This window comes from Musa acuminata, chromosome BXJ1-8 (genome assembly GCF_036884655.1).
Source record: "Musa acuminata AAA Group cultivar baxijiao chromosome BXJ1-8, Cavendish_Baxijiao_AAA, whole genome shotgun sequence".
In the NCBI taxonomy this organism is placed as follows: domain Eukaryota; kingdom Viridiplantae; phylum Streptophyta; class Magnoliopsida; order Zingiberales; family Musaceae; genus Musa; species Musa acuminata.
Window position 1 is genome coordinate 48,928,772 of NC_088334.1, and position 18,164 is coordinate 48,946,935.

General features: G+C 37.9%; 2 protein-coding genes across 2 annotated transcripts; one reads left to right on the top strand and one right to left on the bottom strand.

Annotated features, from left to right (window-relative positions):
• Positions 1 to 5,273: 5,273 nt before the first annotated feature.
• On the bottom strand, positions 5,274 to 9,662 carry LOC103996006 (pentatricopeptide repeat-containing protein At5g50280, chloroplastic). Its single transcript, XM_009416798.3, has 3 exons — positions 8,729 to 9,662; positions 5,891 to 7,514; positions 5,274 to 5,754 (listed from the first exon to the last, which is right to left on the bottom strand). The coding sequence occupies exons 1-2, from the start codon at positions 9,631 to 9,633 to the stop codon at positions 6,206 to 6,208; spliced, it is 2,214 nt and encodes a 737-aa protein (XP_009415073.2). The 5' UTR covers positions 9,634 to 9,662; the 3' UTR covers positions 5,274 to 5,754; positions 5,891 to 6,205.
• A 5,894-nt stretch (positions 9,663 to 15,556) lies between these two features.
• Positions 15,557 to 16,353, top strand: LOC103996005 (photosystem II reaction center proteins PsbY, chloroplastic-like). Its single transcript, XM_009416797.3, has one exon. It carries the CDS (start codon positions 15,650 to 15,652, stop codon positions 16,253 to 16,255), a length of 606 nt encoding a protein of 201 aa, XP_009415072.2. The 5' UTR covers positions 15,557 to 15,649; the 3' UTR covers positions 16,256 to 16,353.
• Positions 16,354 to 18,164: the final 1,811 nt, after the last annotated feature.

Here is an 18,164-nt window from a genome sequence, read left to right on the forward strand (position 1 = left end):
GGACGAAAATGAATATGAACCTCTTACAAATTTTTTTAATTGTTGTTTCGATTATGTTTACCCTTCAAATTTATAAAAGAGTTTGATACCCAATCAATCCTTCTTTTCTCCTTTTATCTCTTTTAAGATAAATTACTTTGAACATTTTCATGATCGTTGTGCTTCTATAATTTATGCTTCTTGAAGTTATGTTATTCCTGTTTGTAGTTTGTTCTGATGGACCTTTAAGAAAAGGTTACATGTCAATTTAAAGACTTGTTTTTTGTTTACTTTTCAATAATAGGATTATTTTTTATTGTTTATATTTTTGGTGTGCTTTATATATTTCTTCTTTTTCTTAAATTTTGTTATTTTCCTAATATTCGGTTCATTATATGCTTTTAAGAAAAAGTTTACTTGTTATTTTCAACATTATTAGGGCTTGGGATTGTGCTGAGAATATTGTTGAGCTAGGTGATGAAAAACGTAATGTCTGCTCCATGGATGTAGTATTTGTCATTTTGAGATTTATATAAAAAAGACATTGTTTGCAAAGGAGTGCTGCAGAACATGCTGTTCAGATATTTTCTCTGATAAGCTTCATGTTGGAATTATGCATAGTGCCTGCATATTGTGTCTGTGCAGATATGTTATAATGCTCTAGAATATGCTTTTTTTTTAAATGAAACTTGAGCATATTGTGTGATTGATAAGTGTCTTATACTACCATGAGTTATGCTAGATACATATGTTTGACACAGGTTTATATCACCTTTTTTGATGAAAAATATTGCATCGTTTTGTTGTTGCTGTTCGAACTTGGGTGTCCAGTACATTGCTACTCTGGTTCTCTGTTGCTTTGGCTATTTGTTATGAGTTTGTTGGAAAGTAAACAAGTTGAGACCAATGGCTCAAGTCTAGCTTAATATTCTCTCTAGTTGTTACTCGATACGCAGAATGTGTGACGTGTTCTGTGGTAATAGGGTTTCTTGTTTGAATGGACGTTCCTTGGGAGGTCTTTTCTGTTCACTTCCTCATGGATCTATACTTGCAAAGCTTATGTTTGGTTGCATCATTATTGTTTGAAGTAGCGAGGCATCTAAGAGGAAGTGTGTGTGTCGTTGTTGGCTGCTTCCTCTCTGTTTCAGATAAGCTATTATTTTGTTTGTTGTGTTGCTATTGATGTTTGTCTGTTATTCAAGGTTGGATGGTACACCTCATAAAGTAAATGATCCATTTTATGGTTTGCATAAATGATGAAATCATTCCCCTCTTTTCTTTTGTTGGTTGGACTAGATGATGTAAACTGGTGAATGTTGTCTGCTCTAGGCAACATATTCTTCTCTAGTTTTTCAAATTTTATATTGAATCCTTATTTAAATGAATAGAAATTGTGGATTGTTACATTTGAAGATTGCTCCATTTTAGTTGTAAGGTTGAAAATCTTTAATTGAGTAGCTACATATCTATGGTTATTTACTAGGAACTTCTTTTGTTCCAATGATCACATTCAATTGTCCTACAATAATGGTGGGTCCAAATATATCCATGTGTTAAGTTTGGATATCTTGCTACTTAATTCTTTTCTTGTGATCCATTTGCCCCTCCCTCAATGTTGAAGTTAAAATAATCTGCACCGATATGTGAGTAAGATATTGTGGTTTTGTATTGGTATGTAAATGTTCAATCGAGTGTTATGTATATCTAAAGGACCTAAAATATGTTAGCTTTTTCATTTGTGCATTTTGTCGAAACAAGTGTTGGTCATTTTCATCACCCGTGGGATTTATGTGAATGTCTTTCACCTTGAGATTGTGGAAGATGTTTTGGCACCTTAGCATGCTCGTATTCATTGCAATGTTTGTGACACTGCATAATTTACATTCTCCGTCGATGTGTTTGATTGAATATTTGGGTAGTTCTAAATTGTTAGCTTTTGATACGATGTGTTTGTTATTGAAATCTTGAACGGTATGCTCCATGCCCATCAAATGCATCGTTGTATAATTTGCACAAATGTTATTTTTGTTATCAGGGCTTTGGATTGTGTTGGTGATACTGTTGAGCTTGATGATGTAAAACATAATGTCTGCTCTAGACGACATTTCTTCAGTAATTTTTTGTTTTTCAATTGAGATTCATATTGAATTTAGTTTACTTTAATTAAGGGTCATGAGTTTTTTATTTGGCCCAAACATGAGGGTCATCTATATTCTCTCTTTTAAGAGCACTTACAGTGGTGAACCTGTTATGTTTATGTGCAATTGTGTATAGTCTATTATTACTAATTTACTATAGCGGCGATCTTATTCTAAAGTTACGAGTTATAATCACATGGCTGCATATGTGGGATTTATGTGTTTGTTATTGAAGGTGATTTTATCCTAAATTTATGAGTTGTAATTACATAGCTGCATATGTGGGATTTATGTGTTTGTTATTGAATGCTTGAATGGTATGCCTCAGCAAATGCATCTTTGTTTATAATGTGTCATATGTTTGTTTAAATTTTAGGGTTTGGGTTTCTGGTGTTGATAATGATGAGCTAAATGATGTAAAATGTAATTTCTGCTTAAATTGTAATTTTTTATTTTATAATGTGTCAATAAGGTGCTCACATGTTTCTATTGAATTGTGATATATAAGGGATCGGTATGAATGCATCAACTTGTTTTGTTTGAATATTTATCTGAATGTTTTGTTTTCATGGAGTTGCTGCTCTTTTAAGAGCATTTATAGCGGTGATCTTATACCAAATTTATGAGTTATAATCATCCACAATCATCTTGATCAGATGAGTTATGAGTTATACTACTTTTATGAGTTATAATCATCCACAATCATCTTGATCAGATGCTTCTCGCTTTCATGAAATAAAATGCAACTAGATCGAAACTTGATCAGAATTATTCTATACCATACAACACACCCGTTTGGATCTTGGAGTTGCTTCATAAGTCAAACCTGTTTAAAGCTGAGTCATCCGGTTTGCGTAGAAACTTGTCACTGTAGAAATTTTTCTTATGCAGTCAAATTCAGTCAAACTGATTTTAATTCTTGGCTAATATTTCCATAGGTAAAATAACACTAATCCGTAAAATGGAAAGATTGTCGATAATCACACCAGATCTAAAAACTCTTGTACTGCTTTCTTGCTTCCTTGGTCTCGTTCTTTGATTACTAACTCAAAGTATGCTATACCTTGCTTCTAGCCTTGCTTTACTTGCTTATGAGCCTGACACTGCTTGCTTTGAAACAAACACTATTACTAAGAATAATTAAATAAATGGGACTACCGCGTCACATTATACGTTACTTGGTGGGAAACCAACTACCAATTCTGAGGCTTTGACTCCCCTCTCTTAGCCAGTGCTTGGAGATCCAAGAAAACACAAATAAAATCTAGCAAGCAAACAATTACCTCAACATAAGGACGATTGGAGGCAACAGTGATTAGGGATTCCATAAATATCTAAGCAAATCAAGAGGTTTGGGGGCATCATTTCTGTTCGAGTTCTTCACCTAAATCGACAATAAATAGATGGGGACGAGAGGAGAAAATTGTATTTTTTTGATGACTATGGGTTGTTGTTGTATTGAAAAAAATGAAAAGCCGAAAGAAACCCAAATTGGTTTGTTGGCTGGCTGAAGCGATGAGCCAAAACTTTAAATTTATATTTAAAATAATATTCATAAATAAAATAAATAATATGAGGAGAATTTACCGGTTCATGCATATTATTTTTGGATATAAACTGATATGCATGAACTAGACTTATTATCCACTTTCTTCACGAATAAAGTAGATATTATCCAAAATAATATGCATGAATATTGAATAAATATGTATATCCAAAATTTATTTATCGATTCAGAAAATAAAATGACATGAGAGTGCATGAACCTAAAATGGTACATAAACATAGTAGACAACCGACCATACTATTGCCATTGAAGTAAACAACCAACCAAGTTGCCAATGGGTGACAGCGGAAAGGAAGATGAGGAACTATCCAATGTGGCTCGACATCAATAAATTTACTTGTCAATTAGATGTAGCTAAAAGAGCCATCCGGTGGTGTCATGTCATCATCCTCTCCTAAAAAGCTCCTTGTCATGAAATAAAGTTGATTGCAATTTAGAGGGACTAACTTTCATTTCTCACAATAAGAAAAATACTTTTTTTTTAATATGTGGTTCTACAAAGGAAAACATCATGAGCAAATTCCACTAATTCCATACTATAAAAATCGGTAATTATCGTCCGAAGATCCTATCCAATCCAAACTGTCGACATTATTCCGTCCTTTTTATCTAGTAGATCGACGTCCTTTTTATTCCGTCCTTTTTAGCTAGTTGAAGCCCTTTTCTTGGTGCTAGCTCGCACTCTCTCATTGTTGTGTGTGCTACGTACCATTGGTATTTATTTTGATCTTGTAAAAACCTAGGATGTTGCGCTTTCCATGGCATAATCTGATGGTGTAGTTGTTTGGATTGAACACCAAACAATATTGTAAGAACCATATTCTGATTTCTTATTGATTATCGATTGATATTATGGTTTCTAGTTGACTATGGTTCTAAATTATGGTAAACTCCTCGTAGCGGTAGCATTCTCCAACTTGCCCTTGGTTGGGGATGACATCGCGTCGGAGGAGAGAGGTGGCAGAGCCACCATGGCGTGTCACGCAGCGTCGACGAGAAGTGTTGGTAGAGAAAATTCTCCAGGAGTATACTTGTAAACATGATAACTCGCGGGCTATCGCGTTCAATCGACACCTCCGGGCTATCGCGGGCTATCGCACATGTCAAATCTCGACTTCAGCGCGTCGAGAATGGAGGAGACGAAGCCCGGAGGGACTAGCGACGGCGTGCCACCGTCGAAGAACACGGTCTCGAGGGGCGTGCAATCGTCGGACCAAGCTCTGGTCGTCGTAATCTCGCGGAGGAAGAGCTGCACGTAGTTCGAGATTCTGGGGTCGGTGTCCGGGCGGTGCGGCATGGAGGAACCGAGAGCGATGATCGGGAAGTCGCAGTACAAGTACAAGAGCTTCTCCTCCAACGCGATGTCATTCCCAGCCAAGGGCAAGCTGGAGAATGCCACCGCAACGAGAAGTTTGCCAAAATTTAGAACCATAATCAACTAGAAGCCAAAATTTAGAATATGGTTCTTACAATATTGTTTGGTGCTCAATCCAAACAACTACACCATCAGATTATGTCATGGAAAGCGCAACATCCTAGGTTTTTACAAGATCAAAATAAATACCAATGGTACGAAGCACACACAACAATGAACATTGAGATGTAGAATCTAATCACACGGAACAGAAGATACCAAGTGTTAGATGATACAAACTCACTTACAAAGACAATAACACACATATATGATAACAAGTTTGCCCTAATCCCAAGTGATGCAAGGTCTCACAACTGTCAGAACCATCACAGCTTCTTTCCCTTCTTAATCCAAAAATTATTCTTACAGACTCTGGTATCAACTTTACAAACATTGATTGAAATTACACTAATTCTTAGCCACATATGCACTGCAACTGCCACGGGGTAATCAACTTCTTTGCAGCTGATTGGGATTAATTTAATCAGCTTTACAGTATAACACTGAAGACAACCAAGTTCATAATATATATCTCACAACTCCAGAATCATGGAGGGCGCTCAATAGTGAGCTTCTCTCAAGGTCACAGAGCAACGGAATGAAGTCACCATACAGCTGGAACAAACAAAATTTTCGTCCTCATGATATTCTAAACCCTGTCAAACAACAATATACAAATCAAACGAAGCACATGAATGAGCATCATAATTGTTGCATTTAATCCAGAAATCTGCTTAGCCACACATGTTATATTTTGCACATTAAAATAATTAATGTAAAAAAAGAGATTACCTGAAACGTATTGCACCACCATAAAAATGATCAACAAGGCAATGCCATATTTTCATAAAAATAGGACGACCATGAATAACCATAATCACTTGCAGTGGTTCACAAGAAAATTCCCTAACTCACTGTCATCTAGTTGTTTGGAATGGTGTGCCATCTCATTTGATATAATTGTTTTTAGATGACACACCAAGTCAGGAACGGATGCACGCATGAGGTGGAAAGAACATATAACCAATGAAACCAAAGCAGATGTAGTTATCAGTCCCAACAAGAACCAAGTCATTCGATTATAATTTGAAGGAGAATTTCACTAGATTATTTTTTATCACCAACAACCCTGGTCATAATAGATCTCTTCTTTTTGTTTTTCCAGAATTCATCCTTCTTGCCTTTTTTCGGTTTCAAACCAAATTTGCTATTCAGTATTCCAAGTATAGCACTTCTATCCCTCCGATTTTTTGTTGCAGCTTTGACATCCAAAATAGCCCGCAATTTCTGATAGGATCTGGCCTCAGGCACCTGCCCACTTCTGACCATTTGCTTGTGATAATAGAATGCTCTAGTAAAATCACGTACACGAACATATGCATATATCATTGTCGAATAAGTTACAGAGTCAGGCTTCAAATTGAGGGCACTCATATCTTTCAGCAACTGTGGTAACTTGCAGTGTTGCCCTCCCCGTGCATATGCATTCATCAGTATATTGTAGGTCATGACTGTTGGCTGCAAGCCAAGTTTTCCAAATTCATGTATCACATCTCTTGCTTGAACATAAAGACCATGTTTAGCCAGACCATCTAGAATAATGTTAAATGTAACTCTTGTACCTTCAACTTTGTTGCTGATCATGGATTTCCATATCTCCATTAATTTATCAGTTTCACCAGCTCGCCTGAATGCATCAAGAAGAGCTGTGTATGTTTCTATTGAGGGTGATATCCCCTCTCTTTTCATATTCTCAAATGCGGCATATGCTTTTTCATGCCATCCACCAACTGAATATGCATGAATCAAAGCAGTATATGAGTGTGACGTGGGTTTAATTCCAGCCCTTTTCATCCGCAAAAATGCATCTGCTGCCATGTCACTCATTTTCCTCTGTCTTCCATATGCACTTATGAGGCAGGTATATGATTTTACATTTGGTTTCAAGCCTAAACCTTGCATCTCAGTTATTAAAGATTCAACTATTTCAGGTTGCATTCTTCTGCTATAGGCATTCATTAGAATGTTGTACGTTGCTGTAGTTGGCTTTAGTCCCTTTTCTTTCAGCTCATGAAAGAGACCTTCTGCCTCCTCAACCTGGTCGGATTTACTATAGGCATCCATCAAGGTGTTGTAAATTATGATGTTGGCTGAAATTCCTTTCCTTTCCATTTCTGCTTGAATGATGAGAGCTTCCTTTTTCAGCCCGTCATCACAGAAGGATTTAATAAGAGTGCCAATGAGTTCCAAACTCCATTTGATACCTTTTCTGTTCATCCTTTCAAAGAATTCCCAGGCATCCTTTGAGTGCTTACCATTTTTCCTCATGATGGTTATCAGAACAGAACAAGTTACATGATCTGGTTTGATGTTGTTGACTTCAAGTGCTTCATACACTTTCCAGGCATCATCATATCTGTAATTTTAAATGAGTAAGATCAGACAAAATATAAAAATTGGTGCAATCAAAAGGGTCACAAAAAGTCAGCCAGGCAATCAAAAGGGTCACCAAATCAGCATCACTCAAATGACGATCAAAGGCACAAGTACAAGTGCCACAAGCAAGCTGTTGAATCAGGCCTATAACTGCAAAACCAAGACACTCAAGCTTAACATGCGAGTAGATAAAGGATAATTTTGTTCGATCATCAAGTAAGAACCAGAAAGTATTTCTGATTGCAAAAGGTCCAGGAAAAAATGAGAGAACTTTTCCTCTCAAGACAATGCTGAATTGGTATAATAATATATTTTTCCAAGGATTGATGGGTTACCCCCTCTGCTGCACCATGTTCGTGCACCAGTTTTACATGGAGGCACGATAAGCAACATGGCAAACTGCATGCATCCTTGCTCTGTGCCTCTCTGTATGATGTAATTGTGTCTGCACATGCCGTAGGTATAGCATCTATATGCATGTATGCAAATATGTTCTTCATGTGGGATGTTTTAGTTTGTTGTTCTTCCTCTAGGCTTGCTACAGTATATTTTATATTTCTTCAGATGCCTGGAAATAGGTCAAACATCAAGAAAATTCATCAACCACTGCACAGGCATGAATATATATATAATTTTGCAATTAATTGAAACATTATAAAATGACACTACCATACTATGATTTTACATAACCCAAGGACATAGTAAGTCCTAAATTTTCTTAAACCAATAAAACCTCTAATGACGATAAACTTTCATCCAAACATCAATTTGACTTCCACTAATTCAAATTTCAGGCATCCTTGAAGAACTGAACTTGAGGATAATCATGACTAGTTTGTGTAATACAACTAGCATTCAAGTCTAATCAAATCCAAGTAATAAGAGGCAACAGCAACAAGTCCCCATACTGCTATAGCATTAGAACATATTTCTTCCCAGAAATCATATACAACAGAAGAAAAGGATTTAAACTACTGTATCATATAGGAGTTCCAGCTTTGCCATCTCATAAGAATATGCACAGGCTTTATGTAGCTCAAGATTTTAATTACAATTGATATTTTCATTATGGACTAATTTTTACTGTATCATTCCAACTATCTCCATAAGTAACGGTACCGAGGGTTTTACCTACAGTTGTTATCTAGAAACATTACATAGCAAAAAGCCATGAAGAACAAAAGAACTTCTCACCTCCCGCAGGATGCAAGGCCAGATATGGCAGAGTTATAGACGCATACATCCCTGAATCTCTTCCCCTTGGGCAAGTTCTGAAAGAGAACCATCAGCTTGTCCCCCATGCCCGCTCTACCCAGTACCGGGAACAGCACCGAGCAAGCCCGCGGCGTCACCAGCGACGGCTCCTGCAACCCCATCCACTGAAACAGATAAAGGCACCCCCAAGGCAAGCCCTCCTCCCCCATCCTCCCAAGCAGCTCGATACACTCCCCTTCCCCGACCCTCCCGGCGTAAGGACCCAAGAGTTCCCCCAGCGTGGCGTTCTCCGGGAGGCTCCTCGCGACGCCCAAGATCTCCGCCACGACTCCATCTTCCGCCGGTTGTGGCGGCGACGGCGACGGTGACGGCGGCTCGAGCACTTGTCCTTCGTCCTCGAGGCCATCGTGGTCAAGGTCGGCGGAGTCGATGTTGGCGATGTGCCAAGACGTGCGACGGTTCCTCTGTAGGGAGAGGCGGCCGTCCTGCTTGGGGTCATCGGCCGAGGAGGAGGAGCGGAACCTGAAGAACTCGAGAATGGGGTCGGAGGCCTCATCGTCCTCCTTCTCCTCCTCCTCTGCTTCTTCATCGATGTTTCCTTCTTCTGCTGCTGGTCCTCCCTGGTCGAATTCGCTCTCCTCTTCATCGGCTTGGAGATGGGGGAGAAAGATGGGCGACGGAGAGGTAATGGAGGCGGAAGAGGACGAGGAGCATCGGGGAGTTGCTTGGGCTTTGAGGGGTGGGAGATGGAAGCGAATAGGAAGAGGAGGAGGTGAAAGAGGGACGAAGGGGAGGAGCGATGAGGGCTTGTGAGGGCAGAGAGCGGGTGGAGTAGTAGAAGCGTTGGAGGAGGAGGAGAAGGCCCCGAGGGTTCTGAGCGCCATCAACGTTTCCCGATGGATTGCCGAGCCGATTAAATGGATAGCGTCGGAGGAAATAAGCTGAGAGATTATATTACTTAAAATTTAAAAAAAAATGAATTTTTTTTCAAAAAGGTTTTTTAATAATTTAAAATAATTTAAAATAAATGAATGATAATATTTTCTGATGATAATTACTGTTTCAATAGTCTGGAATCAGTGGAATTACGCATGATGTTTTCTTTTATGGCAACCAATGATCGGGTTGGGTTCGAGCAAGCGAAACGGATCGAGTTAGACTTTATTGAATATGTGAATGAGTATGATTGGAGTGTAATTAATGTATTTTTATCAAACCAATCTTATTTTCTTTAGAACTAATAGTAAATCATTCTAAGATGTTTAGAATACATTCAAACTTCTCGAACTACTATTGGTGAGATGAAAATATGTTTACTGTTATTTTTTTAAATTTTTATATAAATTTAGAGTGATTAATTTTTTAAATAATTTTTTTTTAGAATGAATCTAAGATCGAGTGTAATTCAAACTTCTAAATCTATCAAAACTTGTTCTGAACTATTAAGATGAGATGTTAATATATTTATTATTTTTTATATAAATTTAGGTTAATTAATTTTTGAAATAAAATATTTTTTGTTGAATGATTGAGTGTAATTAGAGTATAATTTTGAATGTTTACTAAACATATTCAAATTTCTCTGGAACTACTAAGGTGATATGGAAATATGTTTTTTTATATGAATTTAAGATGATTAACTTTTAAAAAATATTTTTATGTTGAATATGTGATCGAGTATAATTCGAATTAATTTTTATCAAATCAATTTAAACTTAATATTATAATTTTTATATAAAATTAATATATTTTTTCAATATATATTATGTCAATTAAGTAAATTACAAGAAGAAGGAGGAGGTCAGAAGGTAGATAAAGAAGAGGAATACGGGGAGGAAGTGAAGTGAGAGAAGAAGGTGGATTGGGAGGAGGTGGTGGTGGAGTGAGAGTAGGAAGAGGCTGATGTAGAGTGGGAGTGGGGTGAGGGGAAGGAGGGTGGTGGAGTGGAAGGTAAGAGGTGGAGTGGGAGGAAGATAGAAGAGAAGAAGCGAAAGGTAACGGGGAAGGGGAGGAAGCGACAAAATGGGAGGATGAGAAGACGGTAAAGGTGGAGCGGGAGGAGTGAGGGTGAAGGTGAGGGGGTAATTTGAGAAAATAAAAGGGTAATCTAGGATTTTATTAAATCAATTGAATAGTTAAGATTTAGTTAAATCAGTTGATCCGATTCATTAAAAAAAATAGTTTAATTCTAACAAATCAATTCAAATCTAATTAAACGATAATCATTATATTTTTATAATTTGTTGAAGGTATTTTGATGAAAGCATAAATAAAGATATCCTTTGCTAAAATATCATCTCATAAAAGCCAATTAGTATGAATTTTTTTCTAATAAAATTTGAGGATTTTATTATAATGCGATTCTAACAATATTCGATGAGTTTTTTATTCTATGATAAATTTGAAATAAATTTAATCTAAAAAATAATATATTTTAATAAGTTTTATAGACGAGTATAATTCGAATATAACTTGAATACAATGGATTTGACTTGATTCAAAGGGATCTGATCTAAATCGACTTGATTTGGATCGAATTGACCGATTGAGTTTGAAATAACCTAATTCAACAGTATGGATTGTTGAAAAAAAGTGATATCTCTTTATATTGTTGAAAAAAGTGATATCTCTTTATTAAAAATAAAATATATGAGCATCAATCAATAAAAACCTATTAAGTGGCTCACAACAGCTCACACTCTCAGCTGTCGTCAAAGAAAATTGATTTTTACAACAAAAGTGGAAAAAAGTTTTCAACCAACGTCTACTAGGGGGAATACAATGAGATAAAAGTTTCAGAAATTGATTATATATATATATATATATATATATATATATATATATATATATATATATATATATAGCAGTTTATAATAATAGTCGATGAATAAATTCAATAAATTTGATTAGTTTAAAAATATTTTTATATATCAAATAATTAAAATTGGTATTGATTACAAATTATAAATTTATTAAATATGTTAAATATTTATCTTTTATATATTAATTAAATATATTATTAAAAGATTGTTCTTCAACTTAAATCAGGAATGAATATATTATTTATTTTAATTACTGCTGTTGTCGGGGGATATTCAGAACTGATCCGGTCAGGACCACAATGTCGAATCAGATCGATCTCATTCTCTGGGCCAGAGACAGATTGGTTTGCCATTGCTATCAGCATGATGAGGACGCGTTGCTGATATGTTTTTTTGTTGAGATCTGCCATGACTGTGGCTTTATATATCGCAGTAGATTTTGCTCATGTCCATGAGTATATCATTCATGAAACTGGCATCTCTTGATCCTTTATATCATTGCAAAAAGTTGGGTTCGATGAACAAGTCCACATTGCCATCTTACTATGATAATAATTTGCCGGTAGTCAATTCTATTGTATAAACAGTTTGTTTTGTTCAAGTGTGCGAAGTTACTAGTAATTTGTCATGCAGTGCCGTGTATCCCAATTCATCATTAATTCCATATTCGTATCTTATTTTATATAGTAATGTGATATCCTGCAACATGACGAGTAGTTGTAGCACTAAAGGATACAGTGGAAAGCCTTACCAAAGTTCTGCATGAAGGTGAATGATCAAAGCGGCAACCTAATCTTCTTATGGCAGCAACAACTAGCTTTCAGTTCTCATCAAAGATGGCTTCTTCTACACCGGGTTGGGAGATGTCTTAATAGGATAGCCCTCTTCGCCCCACTCCAGTCCCCATGAGTTCTTCACTATCCAGTACATACCATCTTCAGATGTCCCGTAGCCTACGATGGCGATGATTCAACTTTGTTCCATAGCTCCTTGTGAAGACACCCTAAACTAAAGCAACACAAAAGTGTTGTCTTTAAAGCCATTTTTACATCCAAAAAGAATAATGGAAGAGAGCTGTGCAGAAGAAAAATGTCATATTTAAACCCATGTTAACATCCAAAAGAATCATGGAAGAGAACTGTGCAAACCTCCGAGTAGCGTCAGAAGTCTTCATCACTTGCATCGATGGTGACTGTTATAGGCTGATTCACCATTGCTCTCAGCAACACGTCCTCGAACCAACCTGCATCAGTCACCATCGATGCAAGTGGTGAAGACTTCCGGTGCTACTCCAAGGTCTGCACAGCTCTCTCTTCCATGATTCTTTTGGATGTAAACATAGCTTTAAAGATGACATTTTTCTGCTGCTCCGAGGTCTGCACGGCTCTCTTCCATTATTCTTTTGGATGTAAACATGGCTTTAAATATGACACTTTTGTGTTGCTTTGGTTTAGGGTGTCTTCACAGGGAGCTGTGGAACAAAGTTGAATCATCAAGTGGTCATCGTAGGTTACTAAAACAATCTTAAACCGTAAGAAACCTGGTCTTGCTCACAAAATTAGTAATTACGCAAACAAGAATTTTATTCACAGTTATTTTCATCCACAATTTGAGCCCTAGATGACAATTTCTAATCATAAGTTTCTAGTGGCTACACAAGTTGCCTGAAACTTGCTTCTGGACTTTCTTCCTATGCCTTCAGTGCTGATTACTCTCACCACACCCATATCCACACAGAATTCAGCATCACAGCAAGATCCATAACAATAAAAAAAGAACAGGCTTCAATTAGTACAACAAAGACATCTCTAAACAACAACAACAAAATTATTTAGATAAAGCTTGATCCTACACTTATCATGTTTATTTTAGTACTAAAATGCGTGCAACTATTTTCTCAATTTTATAGTGTATGAAAATATAATAACTTTTTTTTGCATAAACCCCTACGATATGCATTTATTTCTGAAGTACCCTCTCCCTTATGGCTGTATTCACATATTGTCCCATCAAAGGGACCATAAAAACAAAAGGAACCCCTAGCATGACATTTACTATATAGATCTCTTGAAGCTTGATTAGTTTATACCATTCTTGTGAAAGACACATTTCGCTTTGGCTAAAGAACGATTATATGACTTTCAGATCTCTCTTAAACAAAAGGAATAATAACCTAATTGCTAATATAGCTGCTGATCTTCAACAGCCTCCATCACCATGGTTGCTCCCGTCACCATGAAAATGGGACACCTGCCTGCTAATATAGTTGATGTTCTTCAACAACCTCCATCACCATGGTTGCTCCAGTCACCATGAAATGGGATAATTGCATCTATTGCAGTATAACAAGTCAAGGAAGCCAAACATCATATTTATTTCATTTTTTGGGTCATATTGGGGTCATATGTAAATACCCAAGGTATTTTAATAATAATAATATACTTGTTCCTTGATGTTTGAAATTTGAAGGTCTAGCCACCGATGATTTGTGGCATCGCCGAGGGAGCAAAAGGGTTGAATTCAAACTGGAAAATAATCATAAAGAAATAATCTTTTTTGGCATAAAGAAATGCCCATTAATTTCACAACTTCAACATCTCCATTCTCCAGAAATTTAGGGAGCTAGCTATTCAAATCATCTAATTATCAAAGATAAAAAACCTTCATTTACCAAGATCGTTTTACCAAGTAATATAAATTGGTTCAACTATCTAAGGTTGCATAACGACGTCGAAGAAAATATGGTCTATCAACAAATCCTATAATATGCAGTCTCATATTATCTTCGTCCAAATAAATTCAGCCAATAATTTGACTGGATCAAAGGTTAAAAATGCAGCGTGTCGTTCAAGAAGAACGTAACAATTAAAATGTCAAAATCTTTTATCAGAGGCAGGCCACAATTTGATCGATTCCATCTTTCAAAAGCACTTTGTATTCCGTTGATTCTACTCCAGCTTTATTACTATCTCTCGAGTGAAGATAATGTAGCTACAACATCGAATGGAATTGCCTAAATAATGTAAAAAGTGATCGAAATAAGCTTGATGAACAACTTTGCAAATGGCTGTTTCTATTCCACAAGAATATAATACTCCATCCCATACTTCTAGATATGTTGAAGAAAGGAATCGAAATGATCCTAAAAGTAAATCTTATTCAGTTGGATAACAAGATGATGGAATCAACGAACGGGATCAAGAAGGCAAAGGAGATTGGAAAAAAAGAGAGAGGCGGTTACCGAAGGAGGAGGAGCATCGGACGATGGGTTTGAGGCGGCGAAAGGAAGACACGGCCGCCGCGGCGAACGCGCCCCTTCGCTTGTCCTCCTCTGATCTTCTTCGATGATCGGATTTATGGGATCGATCACGATAAGCTCGTTATCGTCCTCCCAAAAGAAGTGGTGGCGGCGAGCAACAGATTGAACGAAAGATGGACGCAGCGCAGCGGAGGGTTTCCGACGCTCACATTACACATTGACGTGACGGTTTGGTTCCTCAAGCAATGTGGCTCGGATAATGGGTTCGGTCTGACACGGCTCTGTGCTCGGACCTGACCATCCCGAGTTCTGAATACTCCCACAGCAATTAAATATAATATATATATATATATATTTTTTTTATTTGAAGAATAATTTTTTGATAATATTTTTAATTAATATATTAAAAAATTAAAAAATACTCAATAAATTTATGATTTTCAATCCATATCAAAATTTCTTCCTAACAAATTTTGATATACAAAAAAAATCTTTAAGCTAATCAAATTTGTCCCATTAACAGATAAATCGGATTCATCTCTTATAATTGTTCACCAACTGTTATTCCAAAAAACCATGGTGATAAAAACAGTATGCATGGCTTGTGAACATGAGATCCATATTTCTCCGATACAAATCTACAGATAAGATAAGAATCTAATACACAACATCCTATTGGCTGCCTGTTGTCTCACATGTCCCACACGTGCACACATACTCGTTCTTCTCTCCGACGGAAACCTCATCCCCTCGGCAGTCCATAATCCCTAGTCTCCCTTCACAGCAACCAACTCCTCCAACCAGAAGCAAGCTTCCTCCATGACAACCATGGCAGCCATGGCCATCCTCACTGCCAGATGCCCTGCTCCAAACCTTCTCACCTCCTCAAAGCCAACCCTAACCAAACCAGTCTCTCTCCTGTCCCTCCAAAACCTCCCCAAAGGACTTGCAGCAGCAGCTCCCAAGACGACGATCACCACCACCCCTTCTTCCCTGAGCGCCACCGCCATCGCGGGCGCCATCTTCGCCAGCTTGAGCAGCTCCGACGCGGCGTTTGCGGCTCAACAGATCGCCGACGTGGCCGAAGGCGACAACCGCGGACTCGCGCTTCTCCTCCCCATCGTCCCGGCCGTCCTCTGGGTCCTCTACAACATCCTCCAGCCTGCACTCAACCAGCTCAACAGGATGAGGACCGAGAAGGCAGTGGTCGTCGGTCTGGGGCTCGGCGGCGGGTTGGCGGCCGCTGGGTTCATGTCGACCCAGGGCGCGTCGGCGGATGAGATCATGACGGTGGCGAACGCCGCCTCCTCTGATGATAGCAGGGGTTTGCTTCTGTTGTTCGTCGTAGCTCCGGCCATTCTTTGGGTCCTGTACAACATTCTGCAGCCGGCGTTGAACCAGCTCAACAGGATGAGGTCCGGGTGATCATGGATCGTCCAAGTGTTGAAATATTCAATCTTATAGCTATGCAAATTTTGTGTCATATACTTTGCAAAAAATAAAAATAAAAAAGTTTTGTCATATATATTTTGTAATAAAACACCATCTATTAGATCAAAACTGAGTTACAAGCTGTGAGGCCAAAGGATCAACAGCAGAAAAACATGAAACTGAGCCAATTCATGGCTTACAAAGGTAGAAAATATTCAAAATTGTGTTCCTCAGAGACCAGGGTGTTACATACTGGTTTGATTCCCTTAGCTAGGTTGACCACCTTCGATGTTAAATGACTGCAACTGGAGCATCTGTATAGCCTTGAGTCCTTGTAAAAGTGCGATAGATTCTGCCATAAGAGTGGGCTTGAGGCACCGCAGGAAGTGTCACCCAACTATAGGTATTCTTCGGTAGCCGAGGCACCGAAACCCTAGCATCCTCCACAAGGCTGTCCTCAACAGGTGTGGAAGGCGATAAAGCAGTCAACAACCCATACACAAACTTGAAATATTACGTAGCCAAAAGCCATGAAGAACAAAAGAACTTCTCACCTCTCACAGGATGCAAGGCCAGACATGGCAGAGTCCCTGGATCTCTTCCCCTTGGGCAAGTTCTGAAAGAGAACCATCAGCTTGTCCCCCTTTCCCCGCTCTACCCAGTACAGGGAACAGCACCGAGCAAGCCCTCGGCGTCACCAGCGACGGCTCCTGCAACCCCATCCATTCAAACAGATAAAGGCACCCCCAAGCCAAGCCCTCCTCCCCCATCCGCCCGAGCAGCTCGATGCACTCCCCTTCCCCGACCTTTTAGGCCATTCTATCCATCCTTTTCGATTACTGTACAAAACTTCAAGCATTGTAGGATATAAACTCCACTATGATGAGTAAGACATCACGATTCCCATATGTATCGTTGTTTTTTACTTGCCCGACGTGTGTAAAACATGCTTTGCAGTCAAAATACAATCTGCTGATGTTACTTCAACCCAGATGTCACATAAGTATTGATCAATTTGACCGGTATTTGAAACACTGGTTTAGACTGAATACCGCAAGAAATACAACAGTACAATTATCCTATCATCTTCACAGCAAACTTCATTCCTCTAGTTGTAATGCCTGATAAAATTGTACAAGGCACAACAATAATTTATTACTAGGGAGACCGAGGACAAGGGCAGTATAAATTAATTGCAGCCACTGAACCATAAGATCTGGTATATATATTGGATGTCAAATGCTGGTCCAATGCACCACCTGGCCATAACGTGTTAGATCTCTGAGAGTATGTCGCATCACTTTCTATTACTGTAAGGTGAGCCATGTGCCTTTTGAATGAATTGCTCTGCCGTCGTCCCATGCGATACTATCATCGTTATAAATAATATCATCATCGGAAAAGCTGACAAGCACAAACAATACTTATTGAATTGACTCATATGATGACACTATCACCTAAATCTATTTTTGACCACTAAGTTTGGTCCTCCAACGAGCTCAATTCGATTCAACTTCAAGCCTAACAACTTTTTGACATTATTTCGACCTAATACAAGATCAAATTAACCTAAAATTATTTCAATCAAAACTTTGATAAATAAATCATATATCCAACATATTTACGAAACTTTTGATGTATTGTATGATCTTCTGATATATCACCTGATTTTTTAATAATTTATATGTATCTTCCATCGATATGTTGACTTTCTTACGAAAACTAATATTTCAATGTAATATCCGATCCTTTCTACATGATGTTCGAACTTATAGCACGAAGTTCGATATTCGATATGTCGATTAATCCTTTAGCTCAATGTTCAATTTTCAATACGATAATTTCTAGATGCAACGTTTGACTTTTCTACTCGATAATTAGCTTTTCGATGGTCCTGATCGAA